Consider the following 21,962-nt stretch of genomic DNA (forward strand, 5'->3'; position numbering starts at 1 on the left):
ATCAAGCATCTTGTCTGATCTCAATTGTTAGGAAGCCAAAGGGAAAAAATAAGATCCTAAGCCCACAAAATAGCTAAAATTAAAAAAAAAAAAAAGAACAAAACACACACACTTCATGTTGTAATGTTCACATAATATTTAAATTACATTAAATACTTTTTTCCTCACCTACCTGAAACCAAGCTGCTTCTCCAAGGAAGAAAGCTTTTGACCAAACAGATCTGAAGAACCGGGCAATTAGAACCCCTATGCTAACAGTAGTCATCCATGCCACAAACATTAAGGCACCTACAGGTGAGAAAAATACAATGGTTGACATCACAAACTAAGCTGTTTCTTAAATGACCAACCCAAATGCTCAGAAAGTATAAACAGCCAGCAAAACATATACGACCTAAAAAGAGCCTATGTACCAGCACTTACCACCACTGCTAACCTTTCATTGGCCCTACTATGATCCCAGAAAGCTAAGTGTTTTCCACATATTAATCAAAATGACCCTCACAACAATCCTCTGAGGTATTTTGCAATTATTATTCCAGTTTTATTTTTCTGAATGGGAAAACTAAGGTACAGAGAGATTAAATAGCATGTTCAAGTGTACAAAATCAGGATTCTAACCCAAACTGGCTTCAGCAACTGTGTTCTTCAGCATTACACTATGCCTGTATACAGTCATTTCAAAATCTTCTCACATCTCATCCCCTTAAGCTTAATTGTGGTGACATTTGTAGATAACTCTGAAGCATATAAAGGGAGAATACCAAAGAAGGAAAATTCCCCGAGGCACTCGTGTTTTCTAAGAGCATGCTTACACTATACAATTTCCCTATGTTAAAACCCCATCTTTACAACAATAAGACAGGCTACTTTTCAAAAGGAATCAAGTTCCAATCTAGAACCAGAGGATAGAGAGCCTGGTGTCCAGGCTGTTGCTTTCCTCCCTGGTGCTTTTCCTCAATCAAGAGCATGGGGGCTATGCACTGTACCATTTCCCTATCATCATCATATACTTACACCTTGATCAGTTCTTCATCAATAAATCTGCGCTTGTGAAGCCAAACTACTGTCATAACCAAACAAAACCAAAGACCATTCTTTCATTAGCATTTACCTAAATAAATGCCAAAAATCATGGTCTCATAAAAGTTAATTTAACTAACTCAGTGATACTCAACCCTGGCTGCAGTTAGAAGCAACTAGAATACTTTTTTTAGCCCTACTTTCTACTTTTTAATCAAAATCAGCAAGCATTAAGATCATTAATCTACCTGAAAATGTTTATTAAACATAAAATATTTTTGAAAATTTGCTAAATTATGCCTGCTACCATTTAGTCATCAGTAAGTTTATTCCATAAAGTATTAATAATTCCACACAAGAATCTCACCATGAACCTTCAAAAGGAGTGAAGATCGGGATCCCCCTATGTTCTTAGGATAATCTGTCACATTATGTTTTTCATATGTAATCAAAGGTTGCTGAGAGTGCTTATAAATTTGACCTGAAAAAAAAAATTTAAACTTTTAAGATAATAAAGAATTAGTTTCTCAGGAGAGAAGGACTTGAGGGATGGATATAGAGGAGAAAGAATCTTTCTAAAGGTAATAAAAAAATAATTAAATATCTACAGAGAGGTCATTCATCTGTGAAAGCAACATAAAAGATATATGCAAGAGCACACTCTCCTTCTGAAAAAAATATTAGAGATAATTCAATCCACCAAGAGAGATGAATCTAAACAAGAGCTAGAAATGGAAAATTTATGATAAAAGATCTGCTGTTGTGCAAGAAATGACTTAAGCAAAAAGTCAAAACAATACTATCATGGTCACAAACCCTGAAAATGTCAAATATAATTCTTGAAAGAGAATACATATTTTTTAAAAATCTACAAATTATTAACCTACATCTAAAATCCTAGAATAAACTAACAAAAATTGAACCTGGGAGAAGAGGGTGGAGAGACAAAGCAAAAGCAACTTGGTGATAAGGTATTTTGGCATACGGTCAATTCAGAGTGAGTTTGACTCACAAATCAAAATCCGAAATGACTGTGACATAAACAAATTGAGGACACATTATTAGTGTTTTTATTTGTACTTATTATATATAAAATTAAATGTGGGAATGTATAGAATTATTCAGTGTGTGTGTGTGTGTGTGTGTGTGTGTGTTTTCATTCTAGGAATCTATCCTATAGAAAGACCTTTTTTTTAAACCAAAGATTAATAAGAATATTCACAGCAACTTTTTTATGCTGTGATTATTGTAAACAAACTAAAAAAATGTTCATCACTAGGAGAATGAGTAAATAAATTATGGAACATACATATTTTTAGAATACTATATAAGTGCAGAAATAATTTAAGAAATTTGATTAACACGTACACAGTAACCTCTGTTACAAACAAAATAAATATTTTGTGGCCTGATATATATTAGGCCACAGACTATTTAATAGTTTCCAAAAAATTATATAAGCTACATGTTATATCATCTGACCAAAATGCAAAACTAAAAAATTTAACAAAAGTCTAGAGGAAAAATGATTCACCTAGATAAATGTATATAAACTATTCTTTCTAATAACTCTCTGGTTAAATAGGAAATAAAACTAAAATCTCAAGTCTTCTTAGAGATGTATAACAATGAAAATATGTCATATCAAAACGCATAGATATAATCAAGGTAAAGACAAAGTATTAAAGCCATCATTTAATTTGAGATGCATTTAAAACAACAAAATGTAACCTATGAATCCATAAAGGTCAATAAAATCCATTGAGTTTATGGCAACTCTAACCATCAGATAAAAGAAAATATCAAAATGTTAGAAATTAACAAGGTGATATAGCTACCAATATATACTTATAGTATATATAACTACACACAATTTTAAATCAGTCAAAAATAATTCCAACTCTAAATGAAAATGATAAATTTCTGGGAAAACAGAGAATTACAAAAATTAAACAAAGAAGTAGTAACTCTGCAGAATAATAGTAGAATTTTTTTTATAGTAAGCCAAGTATTTTCATCCACACTCAGACTGTTACATATATGGGTTCCACTTACCATTAAAATAATTTTTATAACTTTAATTTTTTTTAATTTAAACTCTTTTAGAGTTCATTTTATAAAATTTGCAGTACACTGATACCCAAACTAGTATGTGTGAATTCACATAAGCACACAACGCACACACAATTCACCAACCATAGACCAAAATCACTTATTAATATAGATGGAAAAAGCTTAAACTAAATATTAGTGAACTAAAATTATATATTAAAAGAATAAAACATGACCAAGTAAGACTTATCCCAGGAATGTGAGGATTATTCTGGGATAATTTGTTCTGAGAAAATGAGACAATGCAATAAGACAAGAAAGAAAACAGGCTATTAACCTATTGCAGTTTTCATATATCACATATATCCAGAAAACCTAAGAAAATAAACTAAAAGAGTAGGTGGCTAAATTCAAGATGAATACTCAAAAATTGGTAACTTTCCTAAAAGCCAACAAACTAGAAAATGGATGAAAAACAATCTCATTCATAATAGTTTGTTTTAGAAAAAAACTATTACTTAGGATAAAAGTAACAAAAAATACATAAGCCCTATATGAATACATGAATAAAACCATAACACTTCACTGAAATATCCCTACTTTACAGAATCTAGATAAGAAGGATATCCTAATATGTTCAGATAGGAAGTTATTATTATGAAGTCATTATTCTCCAAATTAATCTAAAATTTCATTTCAATTTCTATCAAAACCAATAAATTTTTCATTAAATTTGACAAATCATTTCTAAAGTTCATCTAGAACAGATGAACAACAAAGAGGCAAGAACCTTTGACAAAAAAGACTAACAGCCAGGCATAATGTCCCACATCTGTTGTATCAGTTACTTGGGAGACTGAGGTAGAATCACGAGTCCAGGAGTTCAAGGTCAGCCTGGGCAACATAACAAAACCCCATCACTTTAAAAAAGAAAAAGAAAAAAAGAAGAAGAAGAAAGAAGGAGAAGGGGAATAATAATAATAGTACATATCTAGTTTGTTTTTTATGAATGTGAAAATACTCTATGTAAAATTCTTAGACACTGACTGACACTCTATAAACACTGAGTAATTTTATCCATATTATCATTTAACAAAGAAATTATTTTCAAACCAAAACTGTTGCTGCTGGTGCAAATAAGATTACATTATTTAACTAATATAACTATATGTCACCCACAATTAATCTACAAATGTTCCTAAATTTTCTCTAATACTGAAAAGATACTTTATCCTGCCTCAAACTTTTTGAAGCTCCACTTTACCAATTGTAGAAAATCTAAACCACATAATAAAAATTCAAGGCTTTTCACAATTCTGCCTGCTCTGCCTTTCCTGCTCCTCCTTTTCTTCTACCTGATCCCTGACTTTCTATTCTATATGCCCACTTCATCATTTTCAAAGAGGCTACATTCTCTAAGCTTGAGAGCAATTGTATCTCTCTAAAGATGAGTGACTAAATACTACCCTGGTATTTCCTGCATGTCCTCAAAGTATCATTTGCCAAGATCTTAAACAAAATCTAACTGTTCTATTCATATGAGTTTTTAAAGATAAGTAAGCATTCAAATATCTAAAGGTGCATCAGAGTTACGAGAAAAGATGAAGGGCAGGAAATACACCACACCAGCAAGGCAGTACCAGGCATCCTTCTCCATGGGAAGTCTTCAAACCGCTCATTCAGCTGTCCAGGAGCCTTCTCTTTACCTCCTCCCCAACTCCAGGACAAAATTCAGGTCTAAGGAGATGAGACTGATATTGGGCAGGTTTTCCCATAAGAGTCAACCTTTATTACAATTTCAAAGGCACTGTTTCTAGGATCCCCACCAAGACATGCTCATTTCACTGTACTTAGGAAAACCTAAAGATATGTTTTGTTTTGTTTTTTCAAGGTATTTAAAGTTCTTCTGGTCCAAATGCATTTTATTTTTTTTTTTTATTTTTTATTGTTGGCTGTTCAAAACATTACATAGTTCTTGATATATCATATTTCACAATTTGATTCAAGTGGGTTATGAGCTCCCATTTTTACCCCATATACAGATTGCAGAATCACTAAAGAGAGAAATAGAAGAAGATCTTAGAAGATGGAAAAATATACCCTGTTCATGGATAGGCAGAACTAACATCATCAAAATGGCGATATTACCAAAAGTTCTCTATAGGTTTAATGCAATGCCAATCAAAATCCCAACGGCATTTCTTGTAGAAATAGAGAAAGCAATCATGAAATTCATATGGAAAAATAAAAGACCCAGAATAGCAAAAACAATGCTAAGCAGGAAGTGTGAATCAGGCGGTATAGCGATACCAGACTTCAAACTATATTACAGAGCAATAGTAACAAAAACAGCATGGTACTGGTACCAAAACAGGCGGGTGGACCAATGGTACAGAATAGAGGACACAGAAACCAATCCACAAAACTACAACTATCTTATATTTGATAAAGGGTCTAAAAGCATGCAATGGAGGAAGGATAGCATCTTCAACAAATGGTGCTGGGAAAACTGGAAATCCATATGCAACAAAATGAAACTGAATCCCTTTCTCTCGCCATGCACAAAAGTTAATTCAAAATGGATCAAGGAGCTTGATATCAAATCAGAGACGCGCCGTCTGATAGAAGAAAAAGTTGGCTACGATCTACAGTCGGTGGGGTCGGGCTCCAAATTCCTCAATAGGACACCCATAGCACAAAAGTTAATAACTAGAATCAACAAATGGGACTTACTCAAACTAAAAAGTTTTTTCTCAGCAAAAGATACAATAAGAGAGGTAAATAGAGAGCCTACATCCTGGGAACAAATCTTTACTCCTCACACTTCAGATAGAGCCCTAATATCCAGAGTATACAAAGAGCTCAAAAAATTAGACAATAAGAGAACAAACAACCCAATCAACAAATGGGCCAAGGACCTGAACAGACACTTCTCAGAGGAGGACATACAGTCAATCAACAAGTACATGAAAAAATGCTCACCATCTCTAGCAGTCAGAGAAATGCAAATCAAATGCATTTTAGCAACCAGAGAACATTCTGATCATAAGCCATGTTGCCTTGTACCCAGCTGACACTCTGTAGTTCTCAAACAAAGCTATGTTAACCAAAAGTCAGATTTTCAGGCAAAATGGAGAAGGGTTAAAACTCCTTATTCACAAGTGTGTACCTAAAAATGAGCAATTACAAAGTCATTGGGGGAAAAAAAAAGAGGAAAGGGAAGAAGAGAAAAGAACTTGCAAAAATAGTTTTTATCCATGTACTTACCATCATTAGCTGTACCATCTGCTAGAAATATGTAGTAGCTTGTGTTTAGATCAAATCTATTCTTAACCCCAGGAAGGGTAATGTTTCTTCTGAAAGAACACTGCATAACACCATCCGCCAACCTCCAAGCCACAGCCTCAAGAGGATCCTACAAACACACACAATGGGTCTTCTCAGCACTTCCCAAAGATGTGCAAATATAATATGTTCAAAATCCTGTTCATTTCCTTCTTTAAGATCATAGGTGCATGTTTCATCTGCAATGTTATTGTTTTTGCACTTCCTCTTTGAAGAGTACAAGAAGCATTTTCTCCCAGTTTGTCTTTATCCCACTTGGCAGAAATATAATTTTTACTTTGAGCCAGAAACCCACAGTCCCTCTACCCAGGTTAGAAATTTTTGCAGATGTGCTAATTCCATCTGGCACTAGCACACAGTCAAAAATACTTGAGAAGCTAACAGGTAACACCCTAGTGGCCTCATGCAACCTGTAGGTGGGGAGAAGTTCCAAGCCACCTGAGGGAGTCTAAGCCCATGGGAAAGCTATGCACAGTGATGTCATTACGTGATAGCTACTTCTTAGTCAGACCCCATTTGCTATGTCACTGAGTAATAGCTACTGCTCTTCAGAGCCATTTGTTGGTCAATTGCCCTGTGAAAGAGAAACTCCTCAACAGAAATGGCATAGATGCCACAATGGGCACACAATGACATTGCCCAAGGCACCATTCTTTACCATACATGTTCCTCTTTCTCACCAGTCAAGAAATAACTGCTGTCACTAACATAAGTCTCTTCTTTAAAATACCTGTCTGCAAACTTTTGAAAAGGGGCAAAACCTCTGACCATGTTAACAAACCATAAAATACCTTTTTATAAGATGCAACAAGCATTTAAGTGACATAAGCAAGACTTCATCTTTTCCTATAAGAGAAACTTATGCTTTCTAAAGTGCAGAGAAGTTTCTCAGAGATCACTATGAGAGAGAAAAGCTGCTGCCAGGCCCTTGCTGGGTTAAGCTGATGACTGTGGGGGTCAAAGACTATGTTTGCACAGCCATGCCAGTGACAGCCAGATAGCAGGAAGGTACACAGCCAGGCAGAGGTTCCCAGAATGTTCACACTCACCCTAGAGTCCATTACAGGGTGACTTCGCCCTGAAAAATGTGCAGGCTGTACATGAACAGTCTGACCTTCATTGATACACAAATAAGCATCATCATTACCCTGAAAAACAATTGCAAGTGATAAAAGTTTAAAGGTATTTTTAAGAATCCCTAATCAAATATTATTTGATGCTTTTAGACATACTTTGCCAACTCAAACATAAATCATGAATTGTAGAGAACTAACTGTCCAATTATTACTTAAAATTTCTTAGAATATAGAAGCACTCAAATTTCAGTGTGAAACGAGATCAAAATAAATGTTTTGCAGGGCTGGGGTTATAGCTCAGTGGCAGAGCGCTTGCTTAACATGTGTGAGGCACCGAGTTCAATTCTCAGTACCACATAAAAATAAATAAAACAAAGGTTCATTGACAACTAAAAACAAATATTTAAAAAAAATAGAGGTATTGGAGCTGGGAATGTTACTCTGTGGTAGAGTGCTTGCCTACCATGTGTAAGGCCCTGGAATTAGCTCCAAACATCACAAAAATAAATAAATAAAAATTAAGCATCTAACATGTTTATATGTCTATAAACCCACCACTAATTGATGCCACTATTGGTGTCTGTGTATATTCAAACTTATTTGTATTTATACCTATTTTTTCCTTAATCAGATTTGTTACCTCTTTTTCACTTAACTTACCATGAACATTCTTCCAGATATTTACCTGTGGATAAATATCTATGTACTACATAGTTTAATAGCTAGGAATACACCGCATCATATAGGATATTTTTGGTAATTTTTAAGATGGAAGACATATTGCTACATAATGCATACAGTGAATAGATTATACGTTATAAAATTGAGACAAAAATATCTGATCTCAAGAAGATTTTTTTTTTTTTTTGCCACTATAACTCTTGTCTATCCTTTAGTTTCTAATATACCTTAACTCAGAAAGTTAGATCTTATTCTTGTAAGTGACTATTAGAGGGCAGGTTGCAACTTCAAAGTACCTTTAAGTAATGTACAAAAAATAATCTTCATTTTAAGTTATCATCTGTAGACCATAAGTTATCTCATTAGGTCCTTCATGTGCTTCAGTCAGTTCCCCCCTCCACTTTACCTTCTCCTTTTTTTAAGAGATAGTCTCTCTATAAGGCCCAGCTGACCCTGAACTCCTGGGCTAAAGCAGTACTCCAGCCATCCTCCTGAGTAGCTGGAAAGACAGCCGTGCCCCACCACACCCAGCTCTCATCACTAACTAACTTCTTAAATAAGATCCAAGACTATCAGATTAAAATGATTTTGCTATAAATTCTACTGTGAAATTCCAACATATTTCTCTACTTTCAGACTCAAATGTATTTTAACATGTTCCACTTTTTAATTAAAGACTCCCAAGGACATAATCTTAGCCAAGCAATTATTCTCTGTTACATGACTTTAGAGTTAAATCAGAATTACTAAAGAAATTTAGAACAGAAATGATTTAAACCAAGCATTGACAAACTAAAGCCTGTAGATCAAATTCAACCTGAAGCTTGTTTAATACAGCTCATGGGCTAAGAATAGTATCTACAAACTTAAATGGCTTAATAAATTTAAAAAAGACTATTTTTTGAATGAGAATATCTTAAATTCAAATTCAGTGTCCATAAACGTTTTACGGAAACACAGCCACACTGATCCACTACGTATATCTTATGGCTGCTTTTACATTTCTACAATGGGACTGAGTAATTGTGACAGAGAACACATGGCCAACAAACTCTAAAATAATTGTATTGTCCTTCAAAGAAAAAGCTTGCTGAACTCTGATCTTAAATAATGTGTGTTTTCTAGAATATCTACCATGAATGAGACATAGGAATTCTTTTTTTTTTTTTTTAATAATACAATAAAACAGTTGCTTTTGAGGCAGACTGATAAGAAGTCACTTACAAGGAGTCTCCCCAAATATTGGGTAAGAGGAAGACAGAGAATGGGTAACTCAGTCCTCATTACTTCAAATGAAAAGTTAAGAAAAGATGTTACCACAATCTTAAGCTCCATGCAGTTCCAGAAATTCCAAGTGTGCAGCTTGGAACCACACATCATATGTCCCACCAGTTTCATGTGTGGTGGCACAAGCCAGTAGTTCCAGCTACCTGGGAGACTGAGATGGGAGAAATGCTTGAGCCCAGGAGTTCAAGACCAGCATGGCAAGACACCTTGTCAACAACAAAAAGTTCCACCAAATCCCTAGGATGAACTGAAGCTCTTCCCCAAGTTTGACCCTCTCGATTCAAACATTTAAAATCCTATGAGAAAACACTCTGAGAAAATTCGGTGATGGATACTAAGGGAGAAATAAAAATGGCTCCAATATGGCTGAGGAGGCGCCAATATGGCTGTCTCCTCAGTGGAGAAGACAGTTACAACAGTACAGGAAATATGACAAAATAGAAATTTAGGAAAAGTGCTCTGAAAAGACAAATTATAAATGGCCAGATAATTGGAAAAAGCTTATCCAAAAAGACAGTAATTAACCAGACCTTAGAGAATACGCATATTTAAATGAGGACAAAGTAGAGCTCAGATTAAAGGCAAGGTTTTCCAATCTCAGAAATTTTTAAGACAACAGGTATAAAAAAACCTGAAAATTTTAGGAAATAGTTTTGTTAGCTAAAATATATAAAGAGGGGAGAGAGCTCTAAGACTAAAAATTCCAACGGGTATTTTCCAAGGCTTTGAAGAGTATTGGGAGCCATGTTAAAGAAAAACAATTTTCTTATTATTACTAAACATTCATCAAAAGTTTGGGGGATATATTTGACATGATCTCAGTTGTCTTGGGAAGAGAATTCCAGCTGTGTGAAGAATGAAATGCTGCTGGGAGTGGTGGTGCATGCCTGTAGTCTCAGCAACTCAGGAGGCTGAGGCAGGAAGATTGTAAATTTGAGGCCAGGCTCAGCCAATTTAGCAAGGTCCTAAGCAATTTAGTGAGATCCGTGTCTCAAAAGAAAAAATAAAAAAGACTGAGGTTGTAGCTCATTAGTAAAGCATCCCTGGGTTCAAATCCCCACTACAAAAAAAAAAAAAAAATGCAGAGGGATAATTGTGGGGGCAGGAAGGATAGTGAGAGGTCCTATATCAATGCAAGAGCAGATAATGAAGGTATAAGAAAAGGGCAGAGATAGTGACAATGCAATAAAAAGAATTAAAGACGGGAGATAGTAATAAGTTCAGTTTTAAAGATGTTGACTTATGTTATCCAAGAACACTCATCTCTATGAGACCAAACAGCAACTGGAACCCACAATCTGCAGTCCAAGAGAGATCAGAACTAGAAATATCCTAGAATCTGACCATTGAGAGATTATGTATGCAGCAAGTTGATGCAGGACAAGTGTAATGTTGCAAAAATATATATGTGATATTCTTTACCGTCTCCTGGCATACAACTATAAAAATCCTTGGAATCTCCAAATGATTTTCTCTTGGTACTCTGACAGCCCCTAGGTAGCTACAGTGTTAGACAGCTGGAGCTTTGAACCCCATCTTCCAACCTCTAAGGAGGAGAAAGGGGCTAAAAGTTAAGGTGATCACTAATGGTTAATAATTTAATCAGTTATGCCTACATTAGGAAGCCTCCATAAAGCCCCAGAAGCACAGGGAGCTAGTGGATAGCTAAACATATGGAGATTCCTGGAGGCTGACATGCCCTCCATACCCCTTCTTCCATACATCCTCATATATGCTTCTCTATCCATACTTTTTGCGATGTCATTTATAATAAACCAGTAAATACAAGTGCTTCACTGAGTTCCATGAATAGCTCTAAGAGATTAATTCAACCCAAGGAGGTTGCACAGGGAAGCCCATGGAGTCAGAAGTACATGTAAAACAATCCAGGTCAGGCTGGGATGTAGCTCTATAGAGTTCTTGTCTAGCATGTGTGGCCATGGGTTCTATCCTCAGCACTTCATAAACAACAACAAAAAACAGGTCTTGTGATTGGCGTCTTAAGCAAGAGGATGGGTAGTCTTGGGGACTGTGTCAAGCTGTAGAGTCTGGCACTATCTCCCGGTATATGGTGTCAGAACAGAATTGAATTAGAGGACACCCAGCTGATATCCACTACATAACTAACAGGTTACTTGTTTTGTGGGGGAAAATCCCCACATCTTTGGGGTCAGAGAAGTGATTAATGTTGTGAATATATAGTGGGGTAAACTGAGTCTGAGGTTTTTTTCTACTCAGCAAGGGAAGGAGAAAAATAGAAGCTAATAATGTATAGACTTGATATTATTTACAGAATGTATACAGATATCATTTACTATGTATATATATATATATATATATATATATATATATATATATATATATACACACACACAGATTTGTATAGACTTTATGTTATTTACAAAATATCTCAGATGGGGAAGATTTAAATACTAGGAAGTTCAGTTAAAATTCAGAGATTAGCAAGTCATCATTAGCAAAAATACGGAAAATTAGACTGTTCATCAATTAGTGATGATGTTCAATACTAAAACAATTGCTATCATTAATTTACAAACCAAATTTTAAAAAGGTATGATTTAGGTTACTAATCTGTATTCATAACATCAGATACCTTCAGCATTTAAATGTATATTATATACTCAAAAAATAGCAGGTCATAAAAATATACCAAAAAATTTAAAAATAACAACCCAAAATAGAAATAACCACTTTAAAATATATTTTGAAGACGATTCATTTCCGCCAATTTAAGCAAACAGGTGTACAAATGATTTTACTCATTAAATAGGATTGCTCTGTAAATCAACTGCACCTGCATAATTAAATCTTTTTTATAAACATTTTTGATGAGCACTACACTAGAAAGAGATAAGATTTCTAATAAGATAAACACATCTTGAATTAGAGATAAAGCTTTTATGCCATTGGTGCCTACAATTTGGTACAGAAATAACCAGACTACCTGTTGTCTATCTATTACCAGATTCAACACAATGATAATGTCCTTCCCTCCTCCTTGCAGGCTTTATGTGACCAGTAAAAAGAAATGTGTTGGTATATGAACACATCAATTTGAGCTATAAAGTGACTGAAATGAGTTGTTTTTTAAAGTGACTAGAGTATTTATCTAAATGAGTACTATATCTCAGAGATGAACCCTAATGAAATTATAAATTTATTCAACAAGGCCTTTGGATCCTTTTTGACTCATCCTCAGAATTTCCTTCATAGCCAGTTATAGCGCACTTACACAAGCATTAATTACCCTTTGTTTTAGCTTTATACTTATTTGATTTTTAACCCCATTTTATTATTCCTCTTATGCACAAAACTTGATTGTTCCTGCCTGCACTGAGAACACCCAAAAGAACAGGCTACAGTTCTGATAGTAATTACAAATGGAAGAAGAAAAACTATTTTGAACAATTGCAGCATTATTTTCCATAAAAATATATAAAGCTTCCCACAAAAGCAACTTTAAATGGTAAAGATTCAAAATTTCTTTAAAAAAAATTTAAGCACATGACATACTTTGTGTAACACAGATTTAAGATATAGCCTATTGTTCATGCAAGAGGGTAGCATGTTCATTCTAAAGCCAAACAGTAAACTGTTGGAATCATATACATATACTGAAATGTCACTACCTAAGAAATGTCACACTTGACTTCTTGTGATAATTGAGGCAGGTACACCAGGACCAATATGATTAAAGTACACTTTTAGAGACAACATTAGTTCTTCTATTAGAGCCATGTCAGAGTTCCTTTTCTTTCTTTCTTTTTTTTAAATTTGAGTCTCCAAAGAAGTGGTGCTAATTTTATATCCTGACAGGAAGAAAACTCTCAAAAGACTCTTTGCCTTTGCTAATGTGGCAATCAGGAGCTTTCTCCACTGGTGGTCATCCAGATCCCCCACTGCCAACTCTGCTTGAACAGGACTTGTCCTGGCAGAAGGCTCTTCTTCCTTCTCCATGGGAAATCAGGATGCTTATGCATCACGTTGCTCTTCCACACCAAAGCACAAGGCTGCCACCTACAGAATCATTTAATCCATTCAGCACCACCCAGGGGGAGCAAGAATCAGCTGGAACAAATGCTGCTTTCTGTATATCTGACAAAGGAGCCCACTGGTGATCAGTCCATTTTGCCTGCATACACAGATTTAATTCTGTGTGTGTGAAATACATTGACGACTACTAAAACAGGAACACTGAGAGCAGGAACACACACTTTAGTTCTGGACACTTGAGTAACACTATGGTTTGGAAAGCATTACCAACATGACATTTTAGGCACAGTTTTTAACCATCTTCCTGCTTTATCACAAAGAGACAGACATCAAGCAGCAAATCTACTGGAAATAAAATGATCTTTCCAACTATTCTTAAGACAGCCTGTTCTTGAAGGCATAATTGCCCAAATGTTAAAATCATGATACATTTAACTTGGAAATGTCCAAATTAGTTTCTCCTTTCCCACTCCACCCATAAGTATGATCATTTGACTCTGGAAAAAAGAGCTAATCTACTGCTGATTAAAGCTCACTCCAGTGATTCTCCTTTCATTACCACTTATGTAAGTGAGAGGAACTAACCATCCATCGGTCATGAGAAAATGCAAAGGATAAATAGCCTTCTCCGGGACCACTCATTTCAACCATCACCGAATGGTCATGTTTTGTGAAGGACAAGAAGACACAGGCCTGCTCCTTCTCTGGGTCACAGCTCAAAGGACTTCTAATACAGAACTTCTTGTTCCCACAGTCTGAGGCACTGAACTAGAAAAATGACAGGAGGGAAAAAAATCTTAATTATTAAATAAGCAGTTCATTACCAATCACAGAGCAGATGCTACCTTAAAGTATGGGTTTTAATGAGAAAAAATTTTCATAATAAGAATTCAAACAAGGGAATAGAAGACACATCACAAATTGAAATGACTGAAACAGTAATTAGACTTTGAACTTTTAAACTTAATTTTAATTAAGATTGGAAAAACTTTATACTAGTTTGCCTGTAATGATACAAGAACATTAAAGTTTCTTCAATACACAAAATATTTCACATAAGTATGTTCTAGAGCAACATTTCTGGTAAAATTTGAAACTTCTTAAGGAATATGTCCATGTTAGCAATCTTGTCTAACAAATATCCTCAGAAACAGCATTTTTAAAAGCAGACAAATCTTGGCAAGTTTTTATAGTTAGATCTTGAATACTGCTTTCAAAATTCAGATTCAAATAAGATACTAAATTTGTAAAACTGTAAAGTAATAGAAGAAAATAAGTTACCCTGATATGTAGCACCATTCAAATATTAATAATTTAGTGGGGAAAGGAAAAAACAAAGATCTACAATGATTTAACCCAGAGCTGCTTGGTATGCTATATAAAAGGAAGGGTCTAAAAAAAAGTCAATTCTATAGTTTGACAGACCAAATAAGTTGACCCTGATAGAATGGCTGTGAGTATATTTCAGAAGCAAGCTAAATATTAACTTTAGATAAGTAGGCTAAAACTGATCACAACGAAATGAAGAGACCAAGCCACTAGGAACTAAGAAACATGACTTTGATCTCTATTCCCTCCTTCACTCCATCACAGTAGCCAAAGGATTGATGCCCTTTACCTTCAACTGCACAAGAGGAAAACTAAAAAATCTAAATGAAACAGAACCAGAGGCTTCTTCTAGCACTAAAAATGCTAGAATTCTAACAATTCTTAAAGAACCTCCCTATAATTAGAGACAACATGCTTAGCACAAAGAAACAGTAAAAGCTCCTACAAGAGCTAATGCCTTTTATGAGTCCATGGAAAAACAAGAATATTGTCAGCAAATTCCTACTAGAAGCTCAAGTATAAACTCTTCATTCCCTTATAGCAGCTTTCAAGTAAGCATTAAGAGCACAGTGAGAGCTCTACAAATAACAGACATAACTGTTTACAATCAAAAAAGTGCCACTTGCATGATAACATCATCAAACATAATGTCATACACATATTTTAAAATGCAGAAGAGAAGAAAAACAAAATAAGACTAATCTTACATAGGAGTATTTACTTAGTCGTGACTACGTGAACAAAGAAATAAAGACAAAAGAAGGACAGAAAGAGAAAAGGGACTAATGTTTACTGAATATCTATTAAGTGCCAGGCACAGTTGGGAAACCTATATTCACTATTTTGTTCAATTCTTGCAGTGTATTAAAAGAGAGATATTATTGTTTCTGATCCTATAAGCGAAGAAACCGAGAAAAAATTGAGTAATCCCTTGAAATATCCACAAAAACTAGGAAAGTCAGGGTTCAGGCCCCAAGCTTATTTTCTCAACTGTAACAACCTGCCTCAAATCACTCTCATTATATCCACTTCTGAAGTAAGCAGTCTAATTTATCAGAATTTCCTTCAGTAGAACACTTCTTCCTAATATTTCACATACCCTTTCTAAGATGTTTTCTCAATCATAATTCTTTTGAATCAGAGGGTCTAGATGAAATTCTAACTGATGAGTTGCAAGAAACTTTCTGGGGTTTGGCATATAGAAGTCCTCAGTACTCATTATGAAATAGGATATGAGTTATACTACCACTTCAAGAATCTCCCTCAAATCTTGTCTAAATTTAGTTTAAGATTCCTCTCTGTGTTTGACTCTGGACCACAAGGAAGGAAAGAAAGAAGGAAGGTAAGAAGGTAGGAAGGAAGGAAGGAAGGAAGGAAGGAACTTCCTCAAATTTATTTATTTATTTATTGATTGATTGATTGTGTGTGTTTATTTGTTTTTTTAAATATTTATTTTTTATTTTTTTAATGAAAATATATTCACTTGTTAGTATAGAGTACTTGTGAATATTATAACCACACTTTCATCATGCAGGGTGTCTTGCATTTCCTTTATTCCAACCTATAAATCATAATGTTGCCACGAAACTTCCTTCAGATTTCTACAGAGATTCCAAAAACTTGCTGCCACAACCCAGACCAGCTATTTCTCTGGGCATTTTGCCAAAAATAGAACCACAATTTCCAAGAAAAATTTTTTTTCTATTGTATTTTTAATTGCATTTGGTGAAGATACAAAAATGTTACTTACTAGTTTGGTTAAACGGGAAACTGGAGTTGGTGTTGACAAAGGTGATACTGTGGCTTTAAGTGTTGTAAAAGGAAGCGCATCTGGTTGTGAAATTATCTGACTAGGAATCTTCACCCAGTAGATTTTATACTTCTCAACAACCGTGACTCTGAAATGCAGTACCAGTGAGATTAGATAAAACACTGATTATGGTCCATCATAATCAAATCAAAGCTTTAAAGGAAGAAAAGGTGGTGGTGGGGGGGTGAACTGGAACATACAACTCATCGGAGGCAAATTTCTGACTCTCTTCCACTCCATCACTAGATGAACTTGAATTACTGTTTCCTCCACTCTTCTCTGTTCTTGCTTATCTGTTCTGTGGACATGCTAACAGCACTCATGAGTGTCACACTCAAGGACTAACCTGCACAGATTTCTGCTCCTTGATAAATAAAGAACAAAGTACTACTCATTTCACAGTGTATCGCTCACATGCTTCCAAAGGGCATGAAGAGCGGCAGACAGCTACTACAGAGGCTGCAAAAGCAACCACCAACTCTCACCAGGGTCACACTCCTGTTCTCACATTCACCTAACACACAGGTGCAAAGCTTTGTTACTGTGTGCTGGGGGGTCTGTGGACAAAGTTGAGCAGAAAACAGAGACATGTCAGGTGAGCAATCTTTCCCTTGAAATATGCATATGCGACACCATTCTTCTTGTTTGTTTTTTGTTTTTTTAAAATAATTTTTTTAATTTTAATTTGTTATATATGACAGTGGAATGCATTACAATTCATGTTACACCTATAAAGCACAATTCTTTATATCTCTGTTTATATACAAAGTATATTCACACCACTCGTGTCTTCATACATGTACTTTATATAATGATGTCCATCATTCCACCATCATTTCTAACCCCATGCCCCCTCCTTTCCTTTCCCACCCCTCTGCCCTATCTAGAGTTTGTCTAATCCTCCCATGCTCCCGCTCTTAACCCCACTATGAGTCAGCTTCCTTATATCAGAGAAAATATTCGGCATTTGTTTTTTTGGGATGGGCTAACTTCACTTAGCATTATCTTCTCCAACTTCATCCATTTACCTTCAAATGCCATAATTTTATTCTCTTTTATTGCTGAGTAATATTTGTATATATACACCGCATTTTTTTAATCCATTCATCTACTGAAGGGCATCTGGGTTGGTTCCACAATTTAGCTATTGTGAATTGTGCTGTTATAAACACTGATGTGGCTGCGTCCCTGTAGGATTCTGTTTTTAAGTCCTTTGGGTATAGACCAAGGAGAGGGATAGCTGGATCAAATGGTGGTTCCATTCCCAGTTTTCCAAGAAATCTCCATACTGCTTTCCATATTGGCTGCACCAATTGGCAGCCCCACCAGCAGTATGTGAGTGTGCCTTTTCCCCCACATCCTCACCTACACTTATTGTTTGTATTCTTAATAGCTGCCATTCTGTTTGTAGTGAAATTTAGAGTAGTTTTGATTTGCATTTCTCTAATTGCTAGAGATATTGAATATTTTTTCATGTATTTGTTGACTGATTGTATATTCTCTTCTGAGAAGTGTCTGTTCAGTTCCTTGGCCCATTTGTTGATTGGGTTATTTGGTTTTTTGGTGTTTAGATTTTTGAGTTCTTTATATACCCTGGAGATTAGTGCTCTATCTGATGTGTGAGTGGTAAAAATTTGTTCCCAAGCTGTAGGCCCTCTATTCACCTCACTGATTTTTTCTTTTGCTGAGAAGAAGCTTTTTAGTTTGAATCCATCCCATTTATTGATTCTTGATTTTAATTCTTGCACTATAGGAGTCTTATTAAGAAAGTTGGGTCTAATACGACATAATGGAAATTAGGGTCTACTTTTTCTTCTATTAGATCCATGATTTCTAGTTTAATTCCTAGGTCCTTGTTCCTCTTTGAGTTTAGTTTTGTGCATTTTGTTGCATTTAATTTAGTTTTGTGCATTTTGTTGGTTTAATTTCATTTTGTTGCATATGGATTTACAGTTTTCCCAGAACCATTTGTTGAAGAGGCTATCTTTTCTCCAATGCATGTTTTTGGCGCCTTTGTGTGACACCATTCTTTACATAACTCTATGACATTCCATTTCCACTTGTACACAGAAGTAAGAAAATAGATATTTTTATAATTCTGAGAAGCAATGCAGGGGTTTACTTTTCTAACTATCTAAACTACAAGTGGTATTGCTGCAAAAAGGTACTTTGCTTTTTGGTACCAGGGATTGAACTCTGGGGTGCTTAACCACTGAACTATATCCCCAGTCCTTTTCATTTTTTATTCTGAGACAAAGTCTTACTAAGTTGCTCAGGGCATTACTAAATTGCTGAGGCTGGCTTTGAACTTGTGATCCTCCTGCCTCAGCCTCCCAAACCACTGGGATTACAGGCATGTGCCACTGTACCCAGCAGGAGCATACATATTTTAGAAAGTGTTACTCCTTATATCATGTACACTCAAGTATTAACTGATGGCTCATATGAGTACTAAAGTAGTGCAATATGTCAATCACTCAACAAATGTCTACCATGTCTTAGACTAGATGCTAGGTATATACAGGTGAAATGAAACAACAAAGAAGAAAACAAACCATTGCATCAGTAAGATGGTATCATTACTATACCAAAACTCTCCTATAAAGGTGAAGGTCCAATAGCATAAAAAATAACACAAAATATAATTACTCAATTATATTGGCTAAAAGAGATGGAAACTCTTCTACTCACAAAAATTGTATGTGATTCGGAGCACTGCTTGGAGCATTCCAGTAGACTTTAATTTCTGTTTTTTTGGATGAGCTTGTGTGACTCACAGCTGATCCCTGAAATAAAGTGGAAAGAACTATCATTCAATGAATACCTCAGCATAGCTGGAAATGCTATCCTATTTCAAAGTAATCTATCACTGTATGACCAAGGCATTATGGTGAAGATGATTTTAATTAGAACAAGCACTAAGGTACACAATAAACGAATGTGGATTGGTTATATTAGAAATTAGCTCTGTAAATAAAATAATCATCCGAAATTTAAGAAAACTGAATGGTGTCACAAATATTGGGTGTGTTAATGCTTTATAAAGCTTGCTCATTATTTCATTTACATTATAAATTCATTCCTTCCATAAATAAAATGCAGATTACTCAAAAGAAAACTCCCTGCCTCCAAATACATAGCATGATAATTTAGTAATTTCTTTCTCTTAAACAATCTTGTTTCCTACTTTTTTTTTTCCACCTAGCAAACCCCTACTCCTACTTTTAAAGCCTAGCTTAGAGATCAGCTCCTCCAAGAAGCTCCATATAAATTCCCTCCAGTCTGTAGGTGGCCCCTCTGGCATGCCTGCCATCACCCTGGATAAACTCTACCACACTATCTTACTTAGACATCTGTCCTATGTCCACATGCTCTCCTTTTGTGTCTTATCTCCTGTGTCCATTGGTTCTACTGATGTGTAAGGGTGTGGGTTCTTCAAGGAAAAATTAGAAGTCTCTTATTCATCACTTTATCCCTTGCAAGTTCCTGGTGCAACAAATGTTTATTAAATGAATGAAAAAAATTCTAAATTCTACCCTAAAATTCTATCTTCAATACTGAAAGCTTTCAAACATCAATATAAAATATGATATAAAATATCACAAACTGTAAGCTCTTCAAGCTGTTGCTGTATCTTTTCTAGGATGCTGATGTGTAAGTATATATCACAAGTTAAACGGGGGGAAGTCTGATCATTGTGAATCTACATAAATGTCTGCAATACATGGCTAAGGTCATCATGCAACCACCACCCCATCATGAAAAGACCCCAAGGAGAGGGATGGAAAACAACATGAACCTGGATATCTTCACAAGTCAGAAGCTGTGACACTTGACTGTCAATCAACGTGAAAGAGCCAACAGGAACACCACTCAAATCCTCAGCATTGCGAGCTTCTAGGAGGAAGCCTTTAAATGGTGGTCCTGACAAAGTAACTAAGAAACAGATTAAAAGATTTAGTAAGATTTAGTAAGACCCCAAAAAGGAATGTTTAGAGAAAGTGCAACCAGTTAGAATCAGGTACACATGTACAAAACAGCTCCTGAAGAGAAAACAGTAGAAATGGCCCTGCAGATAAAGAGTGTCTAAACTATGCAATGCAGGGCACTCACTTTGTGAGATACCAACAGCCATTTTTCCTCAAGTGGGAAAAGCAGGTGACAGTCACAAGGCAGTCGATAGGGCTAAGTGAGTATGGAAAAAGCTAGATAAAAGTAAAAATGTCTTTCTTTATTACAAACCCCTTGGAGTCTTTAATATTCTACTATGACAGGAGATTCTTGGGAGATATATTATATCTAATACACAGATATTAAATAAATAAAAATCAATCAATAATTTTTTCTCCATATACCCTTGTTGTTAAAGAGCACATATTAATAACTTTGCATGTTTATAGTTGCAGAAAATAGTTTGCAAAATGCTATAATCGATATATCTTCAACAGTTAGCCCACATTTTGCCCGAGGGACTGAGGAATCATAAGATTTCTGTCTTCAAGACAGAAAAATGTTCATTATATTTTAAACAAGATAAAAACAAACTCTAGGGCTGGGATTGTGGCTCAGTGGTAGGGTGCTTGCTTAGCACATGTGAGGCCCTGGGTTGGATTCTCAGCACCACATATAAATAAATAAAATAAAGGTCCACTGACAACTAAAACTATTTTTAAAAACTCTGTTTTCTTCTTCTACTGAGTTAATAGTATTATTAATAAATAAATACATTAAGTAATGATTTAAAACTTCTTCAGAATAGGGAATAGATATACCACCTAAGTCATAGGGTCATCTGGAATAAACAAAAAATGGGAAGACGAGAGTATCTTCTAACCAAGTGACTGAAGAGATTTAAAAGAATAATTCAAACCCAATAATAATCAAGATGCATAGGACAGTAAAAACAGAGTGAAACCCAAGTGTAAATAATCATTCCCAGCACAGTACCTTCGACCTGATCTCCTGGTCTGAACGTCACCTGACTGACTGTGATGTGGTGAACAGGGTCAGCCTGTGGCCTGTGACCATGTTCAGGAATCATTCCATGGCACGACTGTGTCACTTTTCCACTGGGATAATTAGCCACAGAATTAATGCACAATAGAAATACGAAGGCACCAGGAGTAAATCCAGGAGCTGCCATCTTGAAAAGAAGATTACAAGCAAATCATTTTCAGATATAATTAAAATCTAAAAGCTTTTACAACACAGGACAGTAATTCTAGATAACCACTTAACCTTCCATGTTCACTATCCCTATTCTCAAAATATGTACTACAAGGGATGTGTTTCGTGAAATGTGACCTGGATTTGAATCTCAGTGCTACCATATAACAGCTGAGACT

At 35.3% G+C, this 21,962-nt stretch overlaps 1 protein-coding gene across 1 annotated transcript in view; it reads right to left on the reverse strand.

Annotated features, from left to right (window-relative positions):
* Window positions 1–21,760, reverse strand: part of Frrs1 (ferric chelate reductase 1) — a 33,612-nt gene extending 11,852 nt beyond the window's left edge. The window contains exons 1-9 of the mRNA XM_027935225.3: window positions 21,565–21,760; window positions 20,417–20,553; window positions 19,309–19,403; window positions 16,558–16,705; window positions 14,064–14,246; window positions 7,470–7,568; window positions 6,343–6,490; window positions 1,391–1,504; window positions 173–288 (exon numbers count right to left, since the gene is read on the reverse strand). Coding sequence (XP_027791026.1) covers window positions 173–288; window positions 1,391–1,504; window positions 6,343–6,490; window positions 7,470–7,568; window positions 14,064–14,246; window positions 16,558–16,705; window positions 19,309–19,403; window positions 20,417–20,553; window positions 21,565–21,760 — 1,236 coding nt within the window. The remainder of the gene's footprint in view (window positions 1–172; window positions 289–1,390; window positions 1,505–6,342; window positions 6,491–7,469; window positions 7,569–14,063; window positions 14,247–16,557; window positions 16,706–19,308; window positions 19,404–20,416; window positions 20,554–21,564) is intronic.
* Window positions 21,761–21,962: the final 202 nt, after the last annotated feature.

This window comes from Marmota flaviventris, chromosome 10 (assembly GCF_047511675.1).
Source record: "Marmota flaviventris isolate mMarFla1 chromosome 10, mMarFla1.hap1, whole genome shotgun sequence".
Classification (NCBI taxonomy): Eukaryota; Metazoa; Chordata; class Mammalia; order Rodentia; family Sciuridae; genus Marmota; species Marmota flaviventris.